The following is a 19,620-nucleotide window of genomic DNA, read 5'->3' on the forward strand; positions in this document are numbered from 1 at the left end:
CCATGCCTCATCATCATACTGACTTGAAAATATATCATCAATTGATCATTGGCAATGGGTAAAAATCTAGGTACTGCAGTCCAACAGCAACTATCTTCACTACTTCTTAGACTTTAAAAAGCAGTTCACGAGAGCCTCTCAAAAGGCATTTAACAATGGGCAATAAATGCTATCCTTGCACGCAACATTCTGGTCCTGCAAACAGTTTTTATGAAGAAAATGATCAACTGTAGAAAATATTTGTTGATATTCATTGTGCTTATTGGATTTTTTTTTTAAAGGGAGGTGATATTGAAGGAGAAATCTGGAATTTTAAAGTGAACCTCAGTCTTAATACAAATCAGTTCTAGATTTTGCAGATAGCATCGTATAGATTGCATTCTAATTCATCCCTCATATTAATGAGGCAAATGGAGTCCTGATGAAATGCATTTTCTGTCTATCTTCGGTATAAACCAGCATCTGCAGTTCCTTCCTACAAAATCCTCTTTAGGTGATATCCAGGCAAATCATACTATACGTAGGTACGCAAGAGAGACAAAAGGAAAATGCAGAATGTGGACACGTGCATTGTAAGATAAAACACTGACTGGTGGATTTTTCAACATATGAGTAGATCAAACTTTAATATCTTACCAGTGGAGTCAGGGTGTGTCAGTTTTAGAAATATCGGGGAGACACTTTTGATTCCACCAGCGACGGCCGGTTTCTGTAACCCGTGAATCTCCTGTAGCAACAATACAGCCTCTCCTGCAAAGTCATTAGTTGAAAGCCAGTCATGGTCCATGACTGTGAAGTGAACACAAGCTATGTCGTTGCTGCACTTCTCCGACACCGTGCTGAAAGAAAGTCACACTGTAGTAAGTATTGAAAAGTAGAATCCTTCCGTCTAAGTCTGAGTTGGATATCAGAGACAGGTAGATAGACACAAAATGTACTTGGAGTAACTTAGCGGGACAGGCAGTATCTGGAGAGAAGGTATGGGTGACGTGTTGGGGCAAAATCTTTCTTTGTCGCCCGTTCCTTCTCTCCAGAGGTGCTGCCTGACCCACTGAGTTACTCCAGAATTTTGTGTCTATCTTTACCCAAGAGTGTTTGGTGGGACAGTGTAGAGGGAGCTTATTCGGTATGTAATATGTTTTGTATCTGTCCCGAGAGAGACATTGGAGGACGTTTAAGGTAGACAAAAATGCTGGAGCATCTATGGAGAGAAGGAATGGGCGAAGTTTCGGGTCGAGACCCTTCTTCAGACCGATGTCGGGGAGGGGGGGGGGGGGGAAAGAAGAAAGGAAGAGGCGGAGACAGTAGGCTTCTTGGAGAGCTGGGAAGGTGAGGGGAAGGAGGGAGAAAGCAAGGACTACCTGAAATTGGAGAAGTCAATGTTCATACCGCTGGGGTGTAAATTACCCAAGCGAAATATGATGTGCTGTTTCTCCAATTTGCGCAGGGCCTCACTCTGGCAATGACGGAGGCCCAGGGCAGAAAGGTCGGATTCGGAATGGGAGGGGGAGTTGAAGTGCTGAGGCACCGGGAGATCAGGTTGGTTATTGCGAACTGAGCGGAGGTGTTGGGCGATTCGATCGCCAAGCCTGCGCTTGGTCTCACCAGCATTTTATCAACCCAGTGCATGATGGGAGAAAGGATGCAGTAATTTAGATAACTGAAGAAAAAATACTAACAAGATAAACTGCTCGTCGAAAATAGGGTGCAGTGTTTTACTCTTGACTTGTGTTCGCTGGCTCTTTGCTCCTGGAAAGAAGTGTTGAGGAGCGAGTTCGATGATGACAAAAGGATCACTGAGACCTGTAAACATGGAGACCAAGAGAAAAGTCAATCATCAGCTTCACATATCTACACCTCATCCCTACCTAGCCCAAAAAAATGATAGACTGGATTCCTGCAAATTGCAACGTTTGAAGATAGTATCGTGACTAACCAGCCGAGACCCACATCTCAATAAATAATCTTAGTGGGACCAAATTTAGCAGCTCAGTCTTGGAGTGAATTTGGAAACTGATGGCTAGAACAGTGGCACAGCGGTAGAGTTGCTGCCTTACAGGTCCAGAGATCCGGGTTCGATCCCAACTGCAGGTGCTGTCTGTTTGGAGTTTAAATGTTCTCCCTGTGACTGCATACGTAGACCAGAATGGCTGAATTTGTAGATTTGAAGAGACTACATTTGATCAGTCTTTAATGACCAGAAAGAGGTTTTGTAATGACAGGAATAGTCCAACTGTAAACACTGCTGGTTGCTCTGTCAACCCCACACCCTCTCAACAGCTTCATTTCAGTTTGGCCCTGGAAGTAAAGGCTTGTCAACTGAACCTCAGCACTGGCAGCTCACAGATCCAAATCAAATGGGGAAGGTCATGAAAACAATTCAGACTAGTTACCAATAGCAGCTCTCCCTCTGTCAACCAAATTTATTCCATCATAAAGCCTCTACAGGGGCTTGTGCAGCTGATAAATCAACAATGAAAAATATCACACTTCTAAGCATCACGAATGACCTCGGGACAGTATTCATTGTTGTAAAATAGGGAAATAGCAACCTAATTGTGCACAACAGATTTTTCTCCCTATCCCTATTGTCTATCGATCCTAAATTAATTGCCTCACCCTCATCTCATAACCGTAAAACAATCCCTAACCGATCCCACTACACCATTAAACTCACCTGCTCTTCATTCGCAGTCAACAGTTAAGTTAATCACACTGTCTCAATGTCTCCCCATCATTTTGTATCAATCTATGACTGATCCTACATTCTCAGCATCACCCTGTCACCTGTATTAAACATAAACAAATCTCCCTATCCACACCCCAAAGTCAATACTAGTTAATACCACAAGCCTGCATTCTCCCATTTGAATGCACCTTCCTCCATTCAATCTAACCCGCAGTAACTAAGTCTTCACAAATGTAAAATCACTTGTTTTAAAAGATGAGCAAGCAAAGGTTAGTCAATATTCTCGTTAGGGCAATCACATAACGTTAGGGATGTTGTTCCAAATGTAATCATCAATTTTGGGTTCCCGAGTTCTATCAGTGTTTACAACCCGTGGGGGGTAGCACATTGGTGCAGTGAGTAGAGCTGCTGACTCTGAGCGTCAGAGGCCCGGGTTCAATCCTGACCTTGGGTGCTGCCTGTGTGGAGTTTGCACGTTCCCCCCGTGGCCACGTGGGTTTCCTCTGGGTGCACCAGTTTTCTCTCACTTCCCGAAGATATGCGGGTTTGTAGGGTGATTAGCCTCTGTAAATTGTCCCAAGAGTGTAGGGAGTGAATGAGAAAGCGGGGTAACATACAGGTGGTGTGAATGGGCGATTGATGGTCAGAGTGGACTCAATGGGTAGACACAAAATTCTGGAGTAACTCAGCGGGACAGGCAGCATCTCTAGAGAGAAGGAATGGGTAACGGTTCGGGTCGAGACCCTCTTCACACTGATGGGCCTGTTTCCATGCTCTATCTCTAAACTACCCTAAACAAAAGATAAACGGACACTCGAGTGCTAATGTAATTAAAAATCTCAGTGAATGTTGGAGAAGAATCACGAATAGATGATTAAGCAAAGGCATTCAGCAAGGTCCATTCATGTTTTCTGTCCATTTCTTGGAAATACCTCTATATATTTTTTTTAAATGATTGCTTAATTTCTCCCACTCTGGAAGGAGGATTACAAAGTATCCCTTGTGTGGACCATAAGACCATGTGATAGGAGTAGAATTAGGCCATTCGGTCCATCAAGTCTACTTTGCCATTCAATCATGGCTGATCGATCTCTCCCTCCCAACCCCATTCGCCTGCCTTCTCCCCATAACAATCTAACACCCATATTAATCACAAATCTATCTATCTCTGACAAATATATCCACTGACTTCTGTCTCCACCGCAAGGCACCCCACAGATTCACCGCCCTCAGACTAAAGAAGATCATTTGTGATTTGTTTCTAACTGGTATAAAAGCTAAGTCTGGCAAATGTGCCACTCTCACCATTTGTGTCCAAAGCAATCAGGTTCGTTGCATGTAAGATGTCAATGTACAGCTTGTGCTCAGATACTTCATAGTGGCACTTGATGCAGAGCATTCCATATGGCGTTGGCTCCGGGGATTTCTGGAAAGGGACACTGAAATTAGCATTCCTTTACAGTGGAGTTATTCCTTCCCACATATTCCTCTCTCCTTCCATAATACCACTACTGCACTGCATCAAATCTGCTCATATTTGATCTGATGCCATTGGATATCGTGGGGTGCAGAGTCAATATGGAAGATTCCAAGGGCCACTGCTTCCTATTACATACTGCAGTGCCACCTCCTGGACATTTCCAGGGATTGTGTTGGAAGGCACTGGCTGATACAAATTGTGTGAGGTTCTAACTATGTCAAGTTGTTGCTGGATTTGTCGATGTTACAGTTTTCTTGATTTAGACAGCAATCCCAAATGTTCATGGACAACTTTGAGATATTCACATTCAGGACTAGGTCACCAGCCAGGCTGTTGCTGAGGATTTGTTCAGTTTCATCCTCAGTTTACACCAAAGATAGACACAAAGTGCAGGAGTTACTCAGTGGACCAGGCAGCAGTTTCGACCTGAAACGTCGACTGTTATTTTTCTCCAGAGAAGCTGCCTGGCCCACTGAGTTACTCTGGCATTTTGTGTCTATCTTCGGTGTAAATCAGCATCTACAGTTCCTTCTTACACATTTTCTCAGTTTACATCTCTGGACAGGTCAGCTGCAATTAACCAGCCTTCACCACCCTACTTCATCCCACACTGCCGCTCTTTATCTCAATCAACCTCTTGTCTCCCGCCTATCATGGACACTTGCTTTGTTCTCTTCTCCCTTTCCTCCTGCTTTGTTGCAACTTAAAACGTGTTTGACTTTTAACTTTATGTGGTGCTGATGAAATGTTAACCCTGTTTCGTTATCCAAAGGTGCTGAAGTGGTTTCAGTATTTGAACTTCTGTTGGCTTTGTGCTAATACCTGTCCTGGGAGTGTTTGGTAGCCAGTGTAGACGGAGCTTTGCACTGTAACTGATCCTTGTTGTGCCTTACCTGCTGTTGTATTTTGGCCTGGTAGGCCTTCTCGATTAGCTCCTGTGTTGAGCACTTATTTAGATGCAACTCCTCCTTCAGAGCCTGTAGATCCAAGGTTCCAAAGATTAAAAGATGAGGAAAACACTTTATAAAGAAGGAAATCTGCAATTGTGCAACAATACATTCAGGGGTTGATCCATGGCAGTAATGCAGACAACAAGCAGGAGTGGAAGTAAAGTGAACAGCCTAAGATATAATCAATATCTTGTTGAGGAAATGTCTAATGAATTGGGAGGCAAAAACACAGATAGGTTGGAATCAAAAATATTTTTATCGTCATCCTAAAACAGTAAAAGAATTGGAAAATGAAGAATGTGAGTGAGAGGGAAATTAAAGAAAGTTGTTGAGAGGAAAGAAGCAAGAATGGGGAGAGGGTGAAATTGAGGGGGCCTGAAGAGAAACTGCGTGAGAGAAATAGAAATACAGAAAAGAAGTGAGAGGGAGAGGGAGAGGGAGAAGGAGAGGGAGAGGGAGAGGGAGAGAGGGAGAGAGAGGGAGAGGAATTGAGTGACGGATTGCAGAGAGAGAAGACCAGGGAGAAGAGGGGATGGAGAGAGGCAGCAAAAGAAGTCTGGGTGCTGGAGAAAATATGCTTGGTCTTCTACTAAATTTTTTTCTAAGTAGCCATTCTGTTCAGAAAACAAGAAATATTTCAGCAGAAGAGGTTCCTTCGTATCTTTGCTCTCTATTCTTGCTCCATTTCTGCCTTTGGTCTGTGATATATTTGTTCTCTACGCATTTCACTTTAATTCTTGATCTTAATTACCCTTGTGGGATGGATCCCATATTGCAATAACCTTTTCTGTGGAACACCTATTGAATCTTTTTTTCTGTTTCCAGTGTGAATCAGTCAGTCAGTCCAAACAACCTTTCCCTATTCCCCTTTTCTTTTGGACACTTGATTCCCCCCATAATTTCCCACTCTTGGTTACTTCCATCCTGAGATGTTCCAGGCATCGAGTCGCCAGTTAGTGTAAAACAAACACCATTTACCTTGTAACTTTCATTCCGTAAGCTGTGAATTGGCAACCCCTGTCCCTCAGCGTGAAAAAATACCACAAGAGCCTAGGGAGAAACAGAATTAATCTTCCAGAAATGCAGAATGTCACAGCATTTTGTGTGTTCTGTTGCTTTTTATTTGTATGACTGACTTGGCAAATGAAATTCCTCGTATGTTGCAAAACATACTTGGCTAATAAAGTATTATTGTATTGTGTTGTATTGTATCACACAGGACCCTTTAGACACCGGTTTGTGAACAAACGGCTGAACCATATTGAACCCCCGGGCTATGGTTTATAAAGAGACACATGTTTTGCAGAAGGACCAGGGTAGATTCAGCAATGCACTGGGCCATCACTGTGACTTGCTGACAGCAGGTGATATTGGGCAAAGAACTGGAGCACCCACAAGGTTTTTGTACAGGATGTCCTGAGGATGGAGATGTTGGGGGGGGGGAGAGATAACTAGTGGATGGATCAACATGAGGCTTCATGCCTAGTTGAGGGAGGCTATATGGCACTCAGAGAATGGGCTTACTTAGGGAGAAGGTGAATGGCTGGTAGTGAATTAGATCGATCAGTGCAGCCCCTTGTCATTAACTTTGAAGGATAGCCAGTAAAAATATAGATGTCATCCAGATAAGACTTAAAAAGAGAGAGGGAGGACATGCTTGTCAAGTGGTATAATCTCACTAAAGATATTGGAAATTGTAAAGAGTGATCCATTGAATGTGAAGGCTCGTGCTCTTCTGAAGCCAATGAGCTTATTGAGGACCAAAGTTGAGTCCTGTCACCGAAAGTTTTATGTACCTCTGGTATAAGCTGACATTTTAGTACAGGGTAGTGGAGATGTTACACTGTCCGACTATTCAGGCGGATCGTATACACTTCCGTGCACTCTTATCCGGGCAGTTCTGTCATTTAACATCTTTAACATCGGGAGAAGAATGGAAAACAGGGGAGAGACAGTGACTTTGCCTTCCATCACAGTGAGGAGGAGATTCACTGTGGTGGATGTTTGTGTAAATTGTGTTAATTGTGTGTCTTGTTAATTGATTCTTCTTGTTGTATGACTGCAGAAACCAAATTTTGTTTGAACTTCATTTGAGGTTCAAATGACAATAAACGGCATTGAATTGCATTGTATTACAGAAACCGCATTTGTCACGTTATAAACACAAAGTTACAGGGAGCGGTTACATTACGGATATCCAATGGATGTGATGATCAGTGACAATTATACAGACATCAACTGTTGAATTGGAGGGTGCGAAACCTGGTGTAAGTTCCTGCCTCATGGCAGTTCATGTAATTAGTGCAAGAACACAGTTCATATTAAATCTGGAATCTGGCAGCCACAACAACGGAAGACATAACAAATTGAATTTGTACAGGAAATACTGGCACAGTTGGTCTGCATGTGGGAGACATCGTAACATCAGGGACATAAGCTTTGAAATGGATAGACAGTCAACAGAAACCAGCATACTAACATATTCCCTAAGACAAAGATGGATGGACACATATTAACCGACAGGTGTGAGTATTGGAGGGAAGCTAACCGAGGGATGGCAGATTGAATTGGTAACCTGTTACATCAGGTTGGAAGATTCACATCCTGGCCATCAAAAGACTTGATGAGCTCAAATCAGAAATGATTTACTGCTTAAAACAAGGGTACTTTAGCATTGGATGACCAGACATTCCATCCATGTTCTTTCAAGATGCTATTGCAATGCCAACAGTCTACACAAGCCATCGGGTCAGTTTAAGATGACTAGAGTTCTTAAAGATAGTGGAGACAGGGGATATGGGGAGAAGGCAGGAACGGGGTACTGATTGGGGATGGTCAGCCATGATCACATTGAATGATGATGCTGGCTCGAAGGGCCGAATGGCCTACTCCTGCACCTATTGTCTATTGTCTAAAGGTTGTCAGTAGTTTGCAGTACAATAGAGAGTGTGTGAAAAGTAACAGGGAGTGCAGCAGAGATTGTGTCTACACTGATCCGCCATATTAACAGGATGGAGATTCGGGAGCAGATTGGTTGAGGTCTAGCTGTCGCTGCTGCCAACCCACGCTGTATCTCTAAAGGTAAAGCTAGCGATTTAGTTTTCCTTCATCCAGTTAAGTATACTGTGCTTGGTGCTCACATTGTGTTCGCCCCAGCATTGGGAAAAATCAAAAACCGATCGGGATGCACCTTTGATTATTGTGCAAAGTAACCGTTCCAGTTGCCTGTGACTTTAAACCCCCATTCTCCAATTTGACCCATGTGTTTCGTTTCTTACACTGTTCCAATGATTGAATCCTTGAGAACAGTGTGTCATCTTCCGGCATTCAAGGCTCAATTCTGAGGTTGAGGTTAATTTCAGACAATGATATTTGCAGTATTCAACTTCTCTCTCTTTCTCTCTCTTCCCCCTCTCTCTCTCTCCCTCTCTCCCTCTCCCCCCCCTCTCTCTCTCTCTCTCTCTCTCTCTCTCTCTCTCTCGATTTCACTTTCATCTATCTAAACATACTTCCCTGTACACACTTGTTCATTCCTATCCTTCACCAGCCTCTCTGCTGTTACCATCACCTCTTATGTGAGTCACTCTCTTCTGGTCTCCACACTACTCCTCCCGTTGCAACTTTTAATGTGTATCATTTCAAACTCGTTTCAGCACTGATGAAAGATTGAGGACCTGTACCATTAACTTTTGTTCTCTCTCCATAGATGCTGATTGCATTTCGGAGTATTTCCAACACTATTTCTAATAGGGGTGGGTCTCCCTGGAGAGAAGGTTTATAGAATTGGGAAACAGGATACCAGTTGAATCGAGGAGTTAATTTTGAATTTTAATGTAGGTGAATATTTTAAAGTAGTGACAAATTTTTGGTGAGGCCATGCTATAAATGATACCCATTACTGCACAAAATATCATTGTGATGAAACCATTCCCATTATGCACTTTGCAGCCAATTCTAAAATAATGTATTATTCAATCAATATTAAACAGACACGGAAATCATTTTGGGCCAAATGACATGAAAAGCCACTAAGGTCTCCCTCATCCCCTCTACATCAATTATTCAAGGACCGTTTCCTCAACTCAAGGCAATAGAGCCCAGCTATCTGTTATGTTTTAATACTACATATACCGCTGCCCCTAGCACCAAACACACACCCCTTACTGAAAGAATGGGTCCTTACTTTGCACACTTGCTATCTGGTCACCCTACTCCAGCAGGGCATCCAACATAAGACAGTAGAAGCAGCCTAGAGCAGATGAGAACAAAGACATCTTGAGACCAAGGAATATTTATGGAGCTTTAGGCATAAACCCACAGAAATATTGTCCTAAATTAGATTCTGTTAACAAATGGATATTGACTGGAACTCCCTTCCCAAACCTTAACAGGTAATATAACCTCCATGTAAGGTCACAGTGCCAACCACTTGAGTTCAATCCTGTCTGTGTGGTGTTTGAACATTTTTCCTGTGACCACGTGGATTTTCTCCAGTTTCCTCCCATATCCCAAAGATGTGCTGGATAGTTGATTTAAATTGCCTCTGTAAATTGCCCCATAATGTGCATACGAATGGCAGGATCTGGAAGGTGTTGATGAGAATATGAGGAGAATAAAAAATGATTTAAGGAAAATGGTGGGTTGAAAGTTGACGCAGACTTGCTGGACTGAAGGAGCCTGTTTCTGTGCAATATCTTTTCTTTGGTCAGAGGGTGGTGAATCTGTGGAATTCATTGCCACAGAAGTGCCGTGGAGGGCAAGTCACTGGATATTTTTAAGGAAGATAGATAGATTCTTGATTAGTATGAATGCCAGGGGTTACGGGGAGAAGGCAGGAGAATGGGGTTAAGAGAGGAAGATTGATCAGCCATGATTGAATGGCGTAGTAGACTTGATGGGCCGAATGGCCTAGTTCTGCTCCTAGAACTTATGAACATATGATATCCCTCAATTATACTATGTCTCTGAACTGCCACTTTATTTCTAATTTGTGTTCACTGTAAATGGACAAAGTAAAATAACAACTTTGAACTTGGAATCAAGCAAATGATTGGTACCCACATTAAAATATCATTTTAGCTGCACAATGTGTTCCTTCATTTTGTCTGCTTCCTGGAAACTTGCGTGTAACAAAAAAGACTTACAAAGTTGAAATGTGCCTGCGGGAATGATCCTTAACAAGCCAAGCAACCATTCAAGGAGCCCAACTATTATTCTGTACACTAAACAATGGTCAGAGATTGACGGTAGAAGTAAGCTGAACAAACAAAGCAACAACATGTAATGTGAAAATGAAGATCATTGCATCTTTTTTGTGTGTGCAGTATTAAGCGTCTCTTCATATGGTCATGGTCAGGATACAATGGATACAGATACAGTTGGCTGCCACATAGAAATCCGAGCACAGAGTGGGAATGGGCTTGGTCAAGTGTTGGTGACTGGACCTCGTTCTGTGTTCTAACCTCCAGAGTAAAGTGAAATCGTTCGTAGAATTCAGCCGACACCCCAGTATTAGTAGTTAATGCTTCAGCAACCAAATCCAACAGCAATTTCCACAAAGTTGCCAATATCCTGAGGAAATACAGAAACATCAATTGGAAGTGACGTACAGAAGAAGTATTGAATTTGGTTTGGTTCAAAGGCTCAACCAGTGCAACAATAGAAGAAGGGTCCTGACCCGAAACATCACCTATACTTGTTCTCTGCCTGACCCACTGAGTTGCTCCAGCACTTCGTATATTTTTTTGGAAAGCAGCATCTGCAGTTCCGTGTTTCTACACGTGGAAGGTTAGCTCTTGAGTCAATGGAACAGATTCTTTTCAAGATGTCCATAATACTGCAACAGTTGTAGTCAAACAAGGTATAGAGTAAATATTGGAGGTGGACAAAAATGCTGGAGAAACTCAGCGGGTGAGGCAGCATCTATGGAGCGAAGGAAAGAGGCAAAGTTTCTGGCCGAAACCCTTCTTCAGACTTTACGGCCCGAAACGTTGCCTATTTTCTTCGCTCCATAGACGCTGCCTCACCCGCTGAGTTTCTCCAACATTTTTGTTTACCTTCGATTTTCCAGCATCTGCAGTTCCTTCTTAAACATAGAGTAAATATTAGAGTTTTAGAAACTGCAGATGCTGGAAAATCTAAATAACAAAAGGAGTTCAAGGTCTTTGAGCTGAAAATTGACTTTCTCTTTCCAGTATATTCTGTTTATTTAAAATAGAGTGAAGCACCCTATGTACTATCTGAGTCTTTTCTCCCATTCAAGTAGAGCATGTTGGTTTATGTTCCATCAAACTGTCCCAGGGCAGGTACATCATTCATTAGATGAGTGTAAAGTTTCCTCAGTGCTGATATGGAGTAGAGCTTTTCAATTTGGATTGGGGTTGGAGACCTCACACTAGGAACTAATGAATTTAATCAAGTGTGATGTGAGTATTCTTCAGTTGCAGCAGTAAAAGTCTCAAACAATTCAATCCTCTCAGCAAATTAAAAACAATAACCCCAAATGCACTTGACTTATCTTTTTGATAGTACGATAAAGACTACATTTCAGTAATACTCAATTGGCTGGAATGTACTTTGGAATATATTGAGGCTATAGAAGTCTCTACAGACATTTCTGTAGGGTGGCACAGTGGCGCAGCAGTAGAGTTGCTGCCTTACAGCCCTAAAGACTCAGGTTCGATCCTGACTGTGGGTGCTGTCTGTGTAGAGTTTGTACGTTCTCCTTGTGACCAAGTGGGTTTTCTCCGGGTGCTCTGGTTTCCTCCCACAGTCCAAAGAAGTACAGGTTTATAGAATAATTGGCTTGAGTAAAATTGTAAATTGTTCCTAGTGTGTAGGATAGTGCTAGTGTAGGGGTTGGTCAGCGAGGACTCGATGGGCCGAAGGGCCTGTTTCCATGCTGTATCTCTAAAGTAAAGTAAATGCTTTTGTTTTCTGTATTCGGTTTGGATTTTTGTTGAATTGATTTACCTGCAGAGATTCTCCTGCACTAGCCATTCACTGAGGATGATTAGATTATCATCGAGGAATTTCATCAGAGGAGACACTGCCTGCAACAAGACAGAAACAGGTGTGGGTGAGGGTATCCCAGTCGAGCCCAATCTAACCTGGCCCAATGTTCTCAGATCGACTGTCGAAGAAGGTCTGAAGAAGGGTCTCGACCCGAAACGTCACCCATTACTTCTCTCCAGAGACGCTGCCTGTCCCGCTGAGTTACTCCAGCATTTTGTGTCTATCTCCAATATTCTCAGAGATGCACGCCCCCACATCAAATGCTGCTGAAAACCCGGTTCATTTTCCATGTGACCCTCCTCTTGTTCATCAATCGCCACATCCCCCTTACGAGATTGGTCCCTGGGATGGCGGGACTGTCATATGAGGAAAGATTGAAAAGACTGGGCTTGTGTTCACTGGAGTTTAGAAGGATGAGGGGCGGGATCTAATAGAAACATATACAATTATAAAAGGACTGGACAAGCTAGATGCAGGAAAATTTTTCCCAATTTTGGGCGAGTCCAGAACCAGGGGCCACAGTCTTCGAATGAAAGGGAGGTCATTTAAGACTGAGGTGAGAAAAAACATTTTCACCCAGAGAGTTGTGAATTTATGGAATTCCCTGCCACAGAGGGCAGTGAAGGTCAAGTCACTGGATGGATTTAAGAGAGAGTTAGATAGAGCTCTAGGGGCTAGTGGAGTCAAGGGATGTGGGGAGAAGGCAGGCACGGGTTATTGATAGGGGAGATCAGCCATGATCACAATGAATGGCGGTGCTGGCTCGAAGGGCCGAATGGCCTCCTCCTGCACCTATTTTCTATGTTTACCTCCCAGTGCCCACTCAACCGCCTCCTCTGAGAACTCAGCGCCAAGGAGAGGTCAGCTTCCTGCTTAATCAGGCTGACACTCACACTGGGGAGATTGCTGTGGCTTTGGTGCATCTCATCACTGACCAGATGTGTGGGGAGCAGAGACAGAGAGTTGCCAAAGCCCCCATTGCTGAGCAGTTCCCGTGCATTCTATAACGGCAATCTCACCAAGACACGTACATCATCAGGTTGGATGGAGTCCGGAGACAGGCTAACGTGCTGAATGTACTTCCGCAAGTCAATGACCATCTGTAAAAAACAAGTCCATGGGAAACAGAATAGTGTCAGACTGCTAATTGAGGAAATGTCCACATTTCTACCAATGTGATCTCTTCACCCTGAGGGTGTGGACCAATTCAGTGGTTGGTCTCAGTAGGTATATGCTTACCCCTGGGTTCCAAACAGATCATACCCCAGTATCACTGATCAAACCTGGCCCCAGCCATGTCCCGACGGCCTCAAATCAATTCAAAAAAGACACAAAGTGCTGAGGAAGGGTCCCGACCTGAAAATGTGATGTTGCCTGATCCGCTGAGTTACTCCAGCACTTTGTGTCTTTTTTTTGTAAACCAGCATCTGCAGTTTTTGGTTACTGAAACAGATCAATCTTGGCTAAATCAGTTACATTTCTAGAGGATTAAATTGATCTCCACTAGGGTCATGCAGCACAGAAACAGGCTCGTCATTCCAACTTGCCAACGTCGACAAAGGTGCCCTGTCTATGTTGGTCCCATCTGCCATCCTTTGGCCCATATCCTCCCAAATCTTTCCTATCCATGTACCTATTTAAATGTCCTTTATATGTTGTTATAGTAACTGCCTCAACTACCTCCTGTGGCAGCTCATTCCATGTACCCTCCACCGCCCATGTACATTACGCTAAGTCAAACTGATTTCCCAAAGGGAACACAACAGCTAATTAGATATTTCTGGAGGATCAAATTCACAAGTTTTAGGAGTAGAATTAGGCCATTCAGTCCATCGAGTCCACTCCACCATTCAATCATGGCTGATCTCTGCTTCCTAAGAGACCATGCCCTCTGAGGGAATGAGTTCCACGGGTTAACTACCCTGTGACTAAAGAAGTTCCTCCTCACCTCTTTTTTTTAAGCGCTCTTTAATTCTGAGACTATGACCTCTAGTCCTAGACTCTCCTACCAGTGGAAACATCCTTTCCACATCCACTCTGTCTATGGCTTTCATTATTCTGATTGAATAATTATTAATTATTCAAATTGATCTCCACTATAGTTACAAACTCATACAGCATGAAAGCAGGTCCAGATCTTATCAGTGCGGCTGTTCCCGTCGCTCGGACCTGTCAGCTTGTGCCGTGCGGTTACCTTCTCCACCAGCTGGTTGATCATGTAGTTGGACTGCCGCTGCATGCCCGCATCGATGCTCTGTAGCTGTGTGTCCAGCGCTCTCCGCACCTGCTGCTTCCCCTCCAGCCCACACACCCGCTCCACTGAGGTCTCCACCTCCTGCCATGCCAACTCCTTCGGCAGGTTCCAGATGTACTTGTGCACGTGCTCGATGTTATTCAGCACCATGCACAGCTGAGAAGGAAGAAGGAAAACGGCTGTGACTAGTGCGGGTGTCTGGGGTGATGGGGAGGAGGCAGGAGAATGGGATCGAGAGGGAAACATAGATCAGCCATGATTGAACAGCAGAATAGACTTGATGAGCCGAATGGCCTAATTCTGCTCCCACAACTTATGAACTGATGTGACATGGAGGAGAAACAGCATCAAGGTCCCACACAAGAGATTTAGTGTGCAAAATTAGAGCACATGGTATTGGGGGTAGGGTATTGACATGGATATAGAACTGGTTGGCAGATAGGAAGCAAAGAGTAGGAATTAACGGGTCCTTTTCAGAATGGCAGGCAGTGACTAGGGGGGTGCCGCAAGGCTCGGTGCTGGGACCCCAGTTATTTACAATATATATTAACAATTTAGACGAGGGAATTAAATGTGACATTTAAGTTTACGTAGCTGGGTGGCAGTGTGAGCTGTGAGGAGGATGCTATGAGGCAGCAGGGTGAATTGGATAGTTTGGGTGAGTGGGCAGAAGCATGGCAGATGCAGTATAATGCGAATAAATGTGAGGTTATCCACTTTGGTGGCAAGAACAGGAAGGCAGATTATTATCTGAATGGTGTCAGATTAGGAAAAGAGGTGCAACGAGACTTGAGTGTGTTTGTAAATCAGTCACTGAAAGTAAGCATGCAGGTACAGCAGGTAGTGAAGAAAGCTAATGGCATGTTGGCCTTCATTACGAGAGGATTTGAGTTTAGGAGCAAGGAGGTCCTACTGCAGTTGTACAGAGCCATGGTGAGACCACACCTGGAGTATTGTGTGTAATTTTGGTCTCTTAATTTGAGGAAAGACATTATTGCTGTTGAGTGAGTGCAGCGTAGGTTCACCAGGTTAATTCCTGGGATGGCAGGACTGACATATGATGAAAGAATAGGTCCACTGGGATTTTATTCACTGGAATTTGGAAGGATGAGAGGGGATCTTATAGAAACATATAAAATTCTGAAAGGATTGGACAGGCTAGATGCAGGAAAAATGTTTCCAATGTTGGGGAGTCCAGAACCAGGGATCACCGTTTAAGAATAAGAGGTAGGCCTTTTAGGACTGAGTTGAGGAAAAACATCTTCACCCAGAGAGTTGCGAATCTGTGGGATTCTCTGCCACAGAAGGCAGTGGAGGCCAATTCAGTGGATGTTTTCAAGAGAGAGTTAGATATAGCTCTTAGGGCTAAATGAATTAAGGGATATGGGGAAAAAGCAGGAACGGGGTACTGATATTAGATGATCGGGCATGATCATATTGAATGGCGGTGCTGGCTCGAAGGGCCGAATGGCCTACTCGTGCACCTATATTTCTATGTTTCTAAGTCCAGTCACAGGTGATTGGAGTCAGCAAAATCTGACAGATTTGAGTGATTGAAACATTGAGACAGAAACATGGTGGATAGGGCAGGTTTAGTGGGATATGGGCCACATGCAGGCAGGTGGGACTGGTGTGGGTGGGAGATGTTGGTCGGTGTGGGCAAGTTGGGACGAAGGGTCTGTTTCCACGCTGTATGACTCTATGTTCACGGTGGTCCCTCAATACTCACCTGTTGTGTGATTTTCTTCTGAACGTCTGCTTTTTGTCTGATCATTTCCGAGTACATCACAGCTGCGTTACAGATGTCCTGAAAGAAAGCGCTGAAGCATGAGTGTACTTGGAATCAGTGGGGTCAGTGAGGAAAGCTATCTGCTCATATGCTGCCCAACCCATTGTGTACATCCAGCATTTGTTTCATGGAGTTTGTACGTTCTCCCTGTGACTGTGTGGGTTTTCTCCAGCTGCTCCGGTTTCCTCCCACACTCCAAGAACACACAGGTTTGTAGCTTAATTGGCTTCAGTAAAATTGTACATTGTCCCTAGTGTGTAGGATAGTGCTGGTGCACGGGGGTGATTGCTGATCGGCACGGACTTGGTGGGCTGAAGGGCCTGTTTCCGCGCTGTATCTCTGAAGTCTAAAGTATAAAATCCTCAATCTCTTTATTCCATTTTCTTCACTCCAGCCAGATGACCCATCAGCAGTTTTGCACGAATGTGCCAGATCCCAATAGGCCTTGTGTGTGTTGGGTGCTCAAGCTCTCTCCCCACCCCCCTCTGCTCTCTCTGACGAAACCCAGAGGATTTGATGCAGGTACTCACGTCAGTGATCTTTGTTACAAACACAAAAGCCCCCATTGGGTCAGGCCAGGCTAGCTGCAGCCAGAAGCTCTTGATCTGAGTGAAGCAGGTCACCACATCGACTGCCGAGCTGCTGTGTTTGGACAGCGTGTCAACAGGGTCAAGCTAGTAAAAAACACACAAACATTCGGTCATTATCAACGGAGAGAAGGACAGGGGCAGCAGCGCACAAACCTCCAGCAGAGACATGAGCAGCATGAACTCAGTCAGAGAGAGAGCTCAGAACAGCAGAGGGAGAAAAGACACGTACATCTATTGCATCATCTCCCCCGCGGCTCCTGCCAGTTGCCGTGTACATTTACCCCTGCCAACAACGCTACCCACCCACTGGATCTCCTTTCACACTCACTCACAGAATATAGACTGGTGCAGCTCAGAAACAGATCTGTGCTGACCTCAATGCCAATTTAAAGCATCCCATAGGGCCTGGGATTGTATCTCTCCATCCCCAGCCTGATCATGTGTCTGTCCAAATGCTTCTTAAATGTTTCTATCGCGTCTGCTTCCCCCCCCCCCCCCCCCCCCCCCCCCCCCCCCCCCCCCCCCCCCCCCACCCCCCCCCCCCCAAAAAAACCGCCACTCTGTGTAAAAATCGTGCCTCACAAATCTCATTTAAAACTTTCCCCCTCACCTTAAACCTCTGCCCTCTAATGCTTGATATTTCCAACCTGGGAGAAAGACTATAGGGCCTGTCCCATGCCGGCGATTGTTTCGGCGACAGCCGTCGCCATATCAGGGTCACCAAAAGATTTTGAACATTTTAAAATCCAGCCGCGACAAAAAAATGTTGCGACACTTGGGGAAACACCACGTATCAATACATCATCACGCCACGTCACCCTGCCAGCACTGAATGTAAGAGGTAAACAGGAGCAACATGCCTACCTTGCCAATGTGTTTAAACACATGAAGAACTGTTAGCTGATTCCAACAACCTACTCAAATCAGGTACCTGATCCACCGCCACTGCCTTTGTGATCCGTTCACATGACTTCTCGTGAACAATGTGTAGCCACTTATTAATGGATATCTGGAACCATTCATGGAAATTCCCAAGTCCCAGATTGGAGTCCCTGTAGTGTCGGTTGGGTGGGAAATAAACAGATTTAGAGACCTGGTGGAATCCAGATTACTCCATTCCCTGCTCGGTACAATACAATGTTCAATGGGATCCAATGTTAGACCAATTCCAGCTCCTTGGAATCAGTACAACACGATTACCAGCAGAATGTGTTTCACCATTCCTTGCTTACTGAGGTCCAGCATGGAGTTGTTGCTTTTCTTCACCCAAGGGGAGATGCTACTTCAGTTCAGTTCAATCCGATGAGCTGGATAATCAGAGCAGATTTTGTGCTCAGTTCCAGGGTGGTACTTAAACCCACATCCTTCTGTACTGATTAGTGCCACTGAGCTACGGTTTACACTCGGACATTATATTCACTCCTGAGCACCTCGTTTTAGGAAGGATGTCTTGGGCTTGGAGAGGATGTGGTGAAGATTTTCTGGGTTGTTTTATATATATATGGTATAATAATACACTGTATATGGTTTAAATAGACTGCAACACGGAAATAGGCTCCCCATGGTGTAATATGGGCATTGGACACTAGATCGCGCTTACCTTTTCGATCTCATTTTCTACTTAGTTTAATTAATTAATGTGCAACTTTTGGCACTGACGAGTTATGACTTCCTTCTCAATTATATTTTATCTAAATCTGTGCAAAATTTCATGTAGTTCCGAGACATGGGTCACGAAAGGTGATTTCTAGAGTCATTTTTGATGCTTGGCCCACAGCCTACGCTGAAACAAGGATGTACCTTCCCAACTTGTGACCTTCAGGCCCACCAGCCTTCACATTGAGGATCATCCACCAAACCTTTCAACACCTCTCCTCTGTGCCCCACCTAGATTCTCACCCATTTCTCCCCTCCCCCTCTCCTTCCACCTACATTCCCTCCTCCAGCTTCACAATCCACAACTTTTCAATCCTTTTGTCTCACACGTTCTGTCTTTTCATCTCTGGCCATTGTCTACCATCAGCCTATCAACAAACCCTCCTCACCTTTATCAACCTATTACCTGTAGACTTTGCTCTGTCCCCTCTCTCTCTTCCACCTTTCTCTCCCCCCCCCCCCTCCTCCCCTCCACCACAATCAGAAGGGGCCCAACTCAAAATATCACTGCTCCACATTCTCCAAAAATGCTGCCTGACCCGCTGAGTTACTCCAGCACTTTATGTCTTCTTTAGCAAAGCAGCATCTGCAGTTCCTTGTTTCTCCAACCTGAAACATTACTTGTTTCTCTCTGGAGCTCTCTGACCTACTGAGTATTTTGAACATTTTCTTTTCTTTTATTTTAAGGAGTGGTGGCTACAGGCAACTTACTTCAATGGAAGGAATTCCTTGAAGTGTTTCACTTCTTTCAGCGACAGGTACAACTCAAACAGGGTCACGGCGATCAGCTGGGTCATCCTTGATCTCTCTTGTTCTATGGCTGCTCCCAGCTCCTCCATTAGCACCAGGACATCATCTGCGACCTGTAAGAGACATCAAATTGGCAGCTTAAGGAACCAGGTTGTGACTCACCTCGAGACACGGAGAGACACGTTGAGGAGAGGCAGGAGAAAGCCTGGCAGGTAATGGGTTGATGCAGGTGAGGAGGGCTTTTTAACAGGCAGATGCTTGGACCAAGGACAGGGATGAAAAGACAAGAAGGTGTGAGGCAAAAAGCATTGAAGAGTTGCGAATTGTGAGCTAGAGGAAGGAATGTAGGTGGAAGGGAAAGTTGAGAAACAGAAACAATTTTGATGGATTTATTGGCGAAGAGGCAGGGTCCATAAATACAAAATGGAGCTTCAGGTCCTGAATGATG

The 19,620-nt window shown here is 44.4% G+C and overlaps 1 protein-coding gene across 1 annotated transcript in view; it reads right to left on the bottom strand.

The window, feature by feature from the left end:
* Window positions 1-19,620, bottom strand: part of baiap3 (BAI1 associated protein 3) — a 70,707-nt gene that overhangs the window by 916 nt on the left and 50,171 nt on the right. The window contains exons 20-32 of the mRNA XM_055651241.1: window positions 19,134-19,285; window positions 17,698-17,818; window positions 16,707-16,850; window positions 16,117-16,194; window positions 14,328-14,543; window positions 13,165-13,233; window positions 12,092-12,171; window positions 10,582-10,690; window positions 6,098-6,169; window positions 5,063-5,146; window positions 3,995-4,115; window positions 1,680-1,803; window positions 637-839 (exon numbers count right to left, since the gene is read on the bottom strand). Of these exons, the coding sequence (XP_055507216.1) occupies window positions 637-839; window positions 1,680-1,803; window positions 3,995-4,115; window positions 5,063-5,146; window positions 6,098-6,169; window positions 10,582-10,690; window positions 12,092-12,171; window positions 13,165-13,233; window positions 14,328-14,543; window positions 16,117-16,194; window positions 16,707-16,850; window positions 17,698-17,818; window positions 19,134-19,285 (1,573 nt within the window). The remainder of the gene's footprint in view (window positions 1-636; window positions 840-1,679; window positions 1,804-3,994; window positions 4,116-5,062; window positions 5,147-6,097; window positions 6,170-10,581; window positions 10,691-12,091; window positions 12,172-13,164; window positions 13,234-14,327; window positions 14,544-16,116; window positions 16,195-16,706; window positions 16,851-17,697; window positions 17,819-19,133; window positions 19,286-19,620) is intronic.

This window comes from Leucoraja erinacea, chromosome 20, assembly GCF_028641065.1.
Source record: "Leucoraja erinacea ecotype New England chromosome 20, Leri_hhj_1, whole genome shotgun sequence".
In the NCBI taxonomy this organism is placed as follows: domain Eukaryota; kingdom Metazoa; phylum Chordata; class Chondrichthyes; order Rajiformes; family Rajidae; genus Leucoraja; species Leucoraja erinaceus.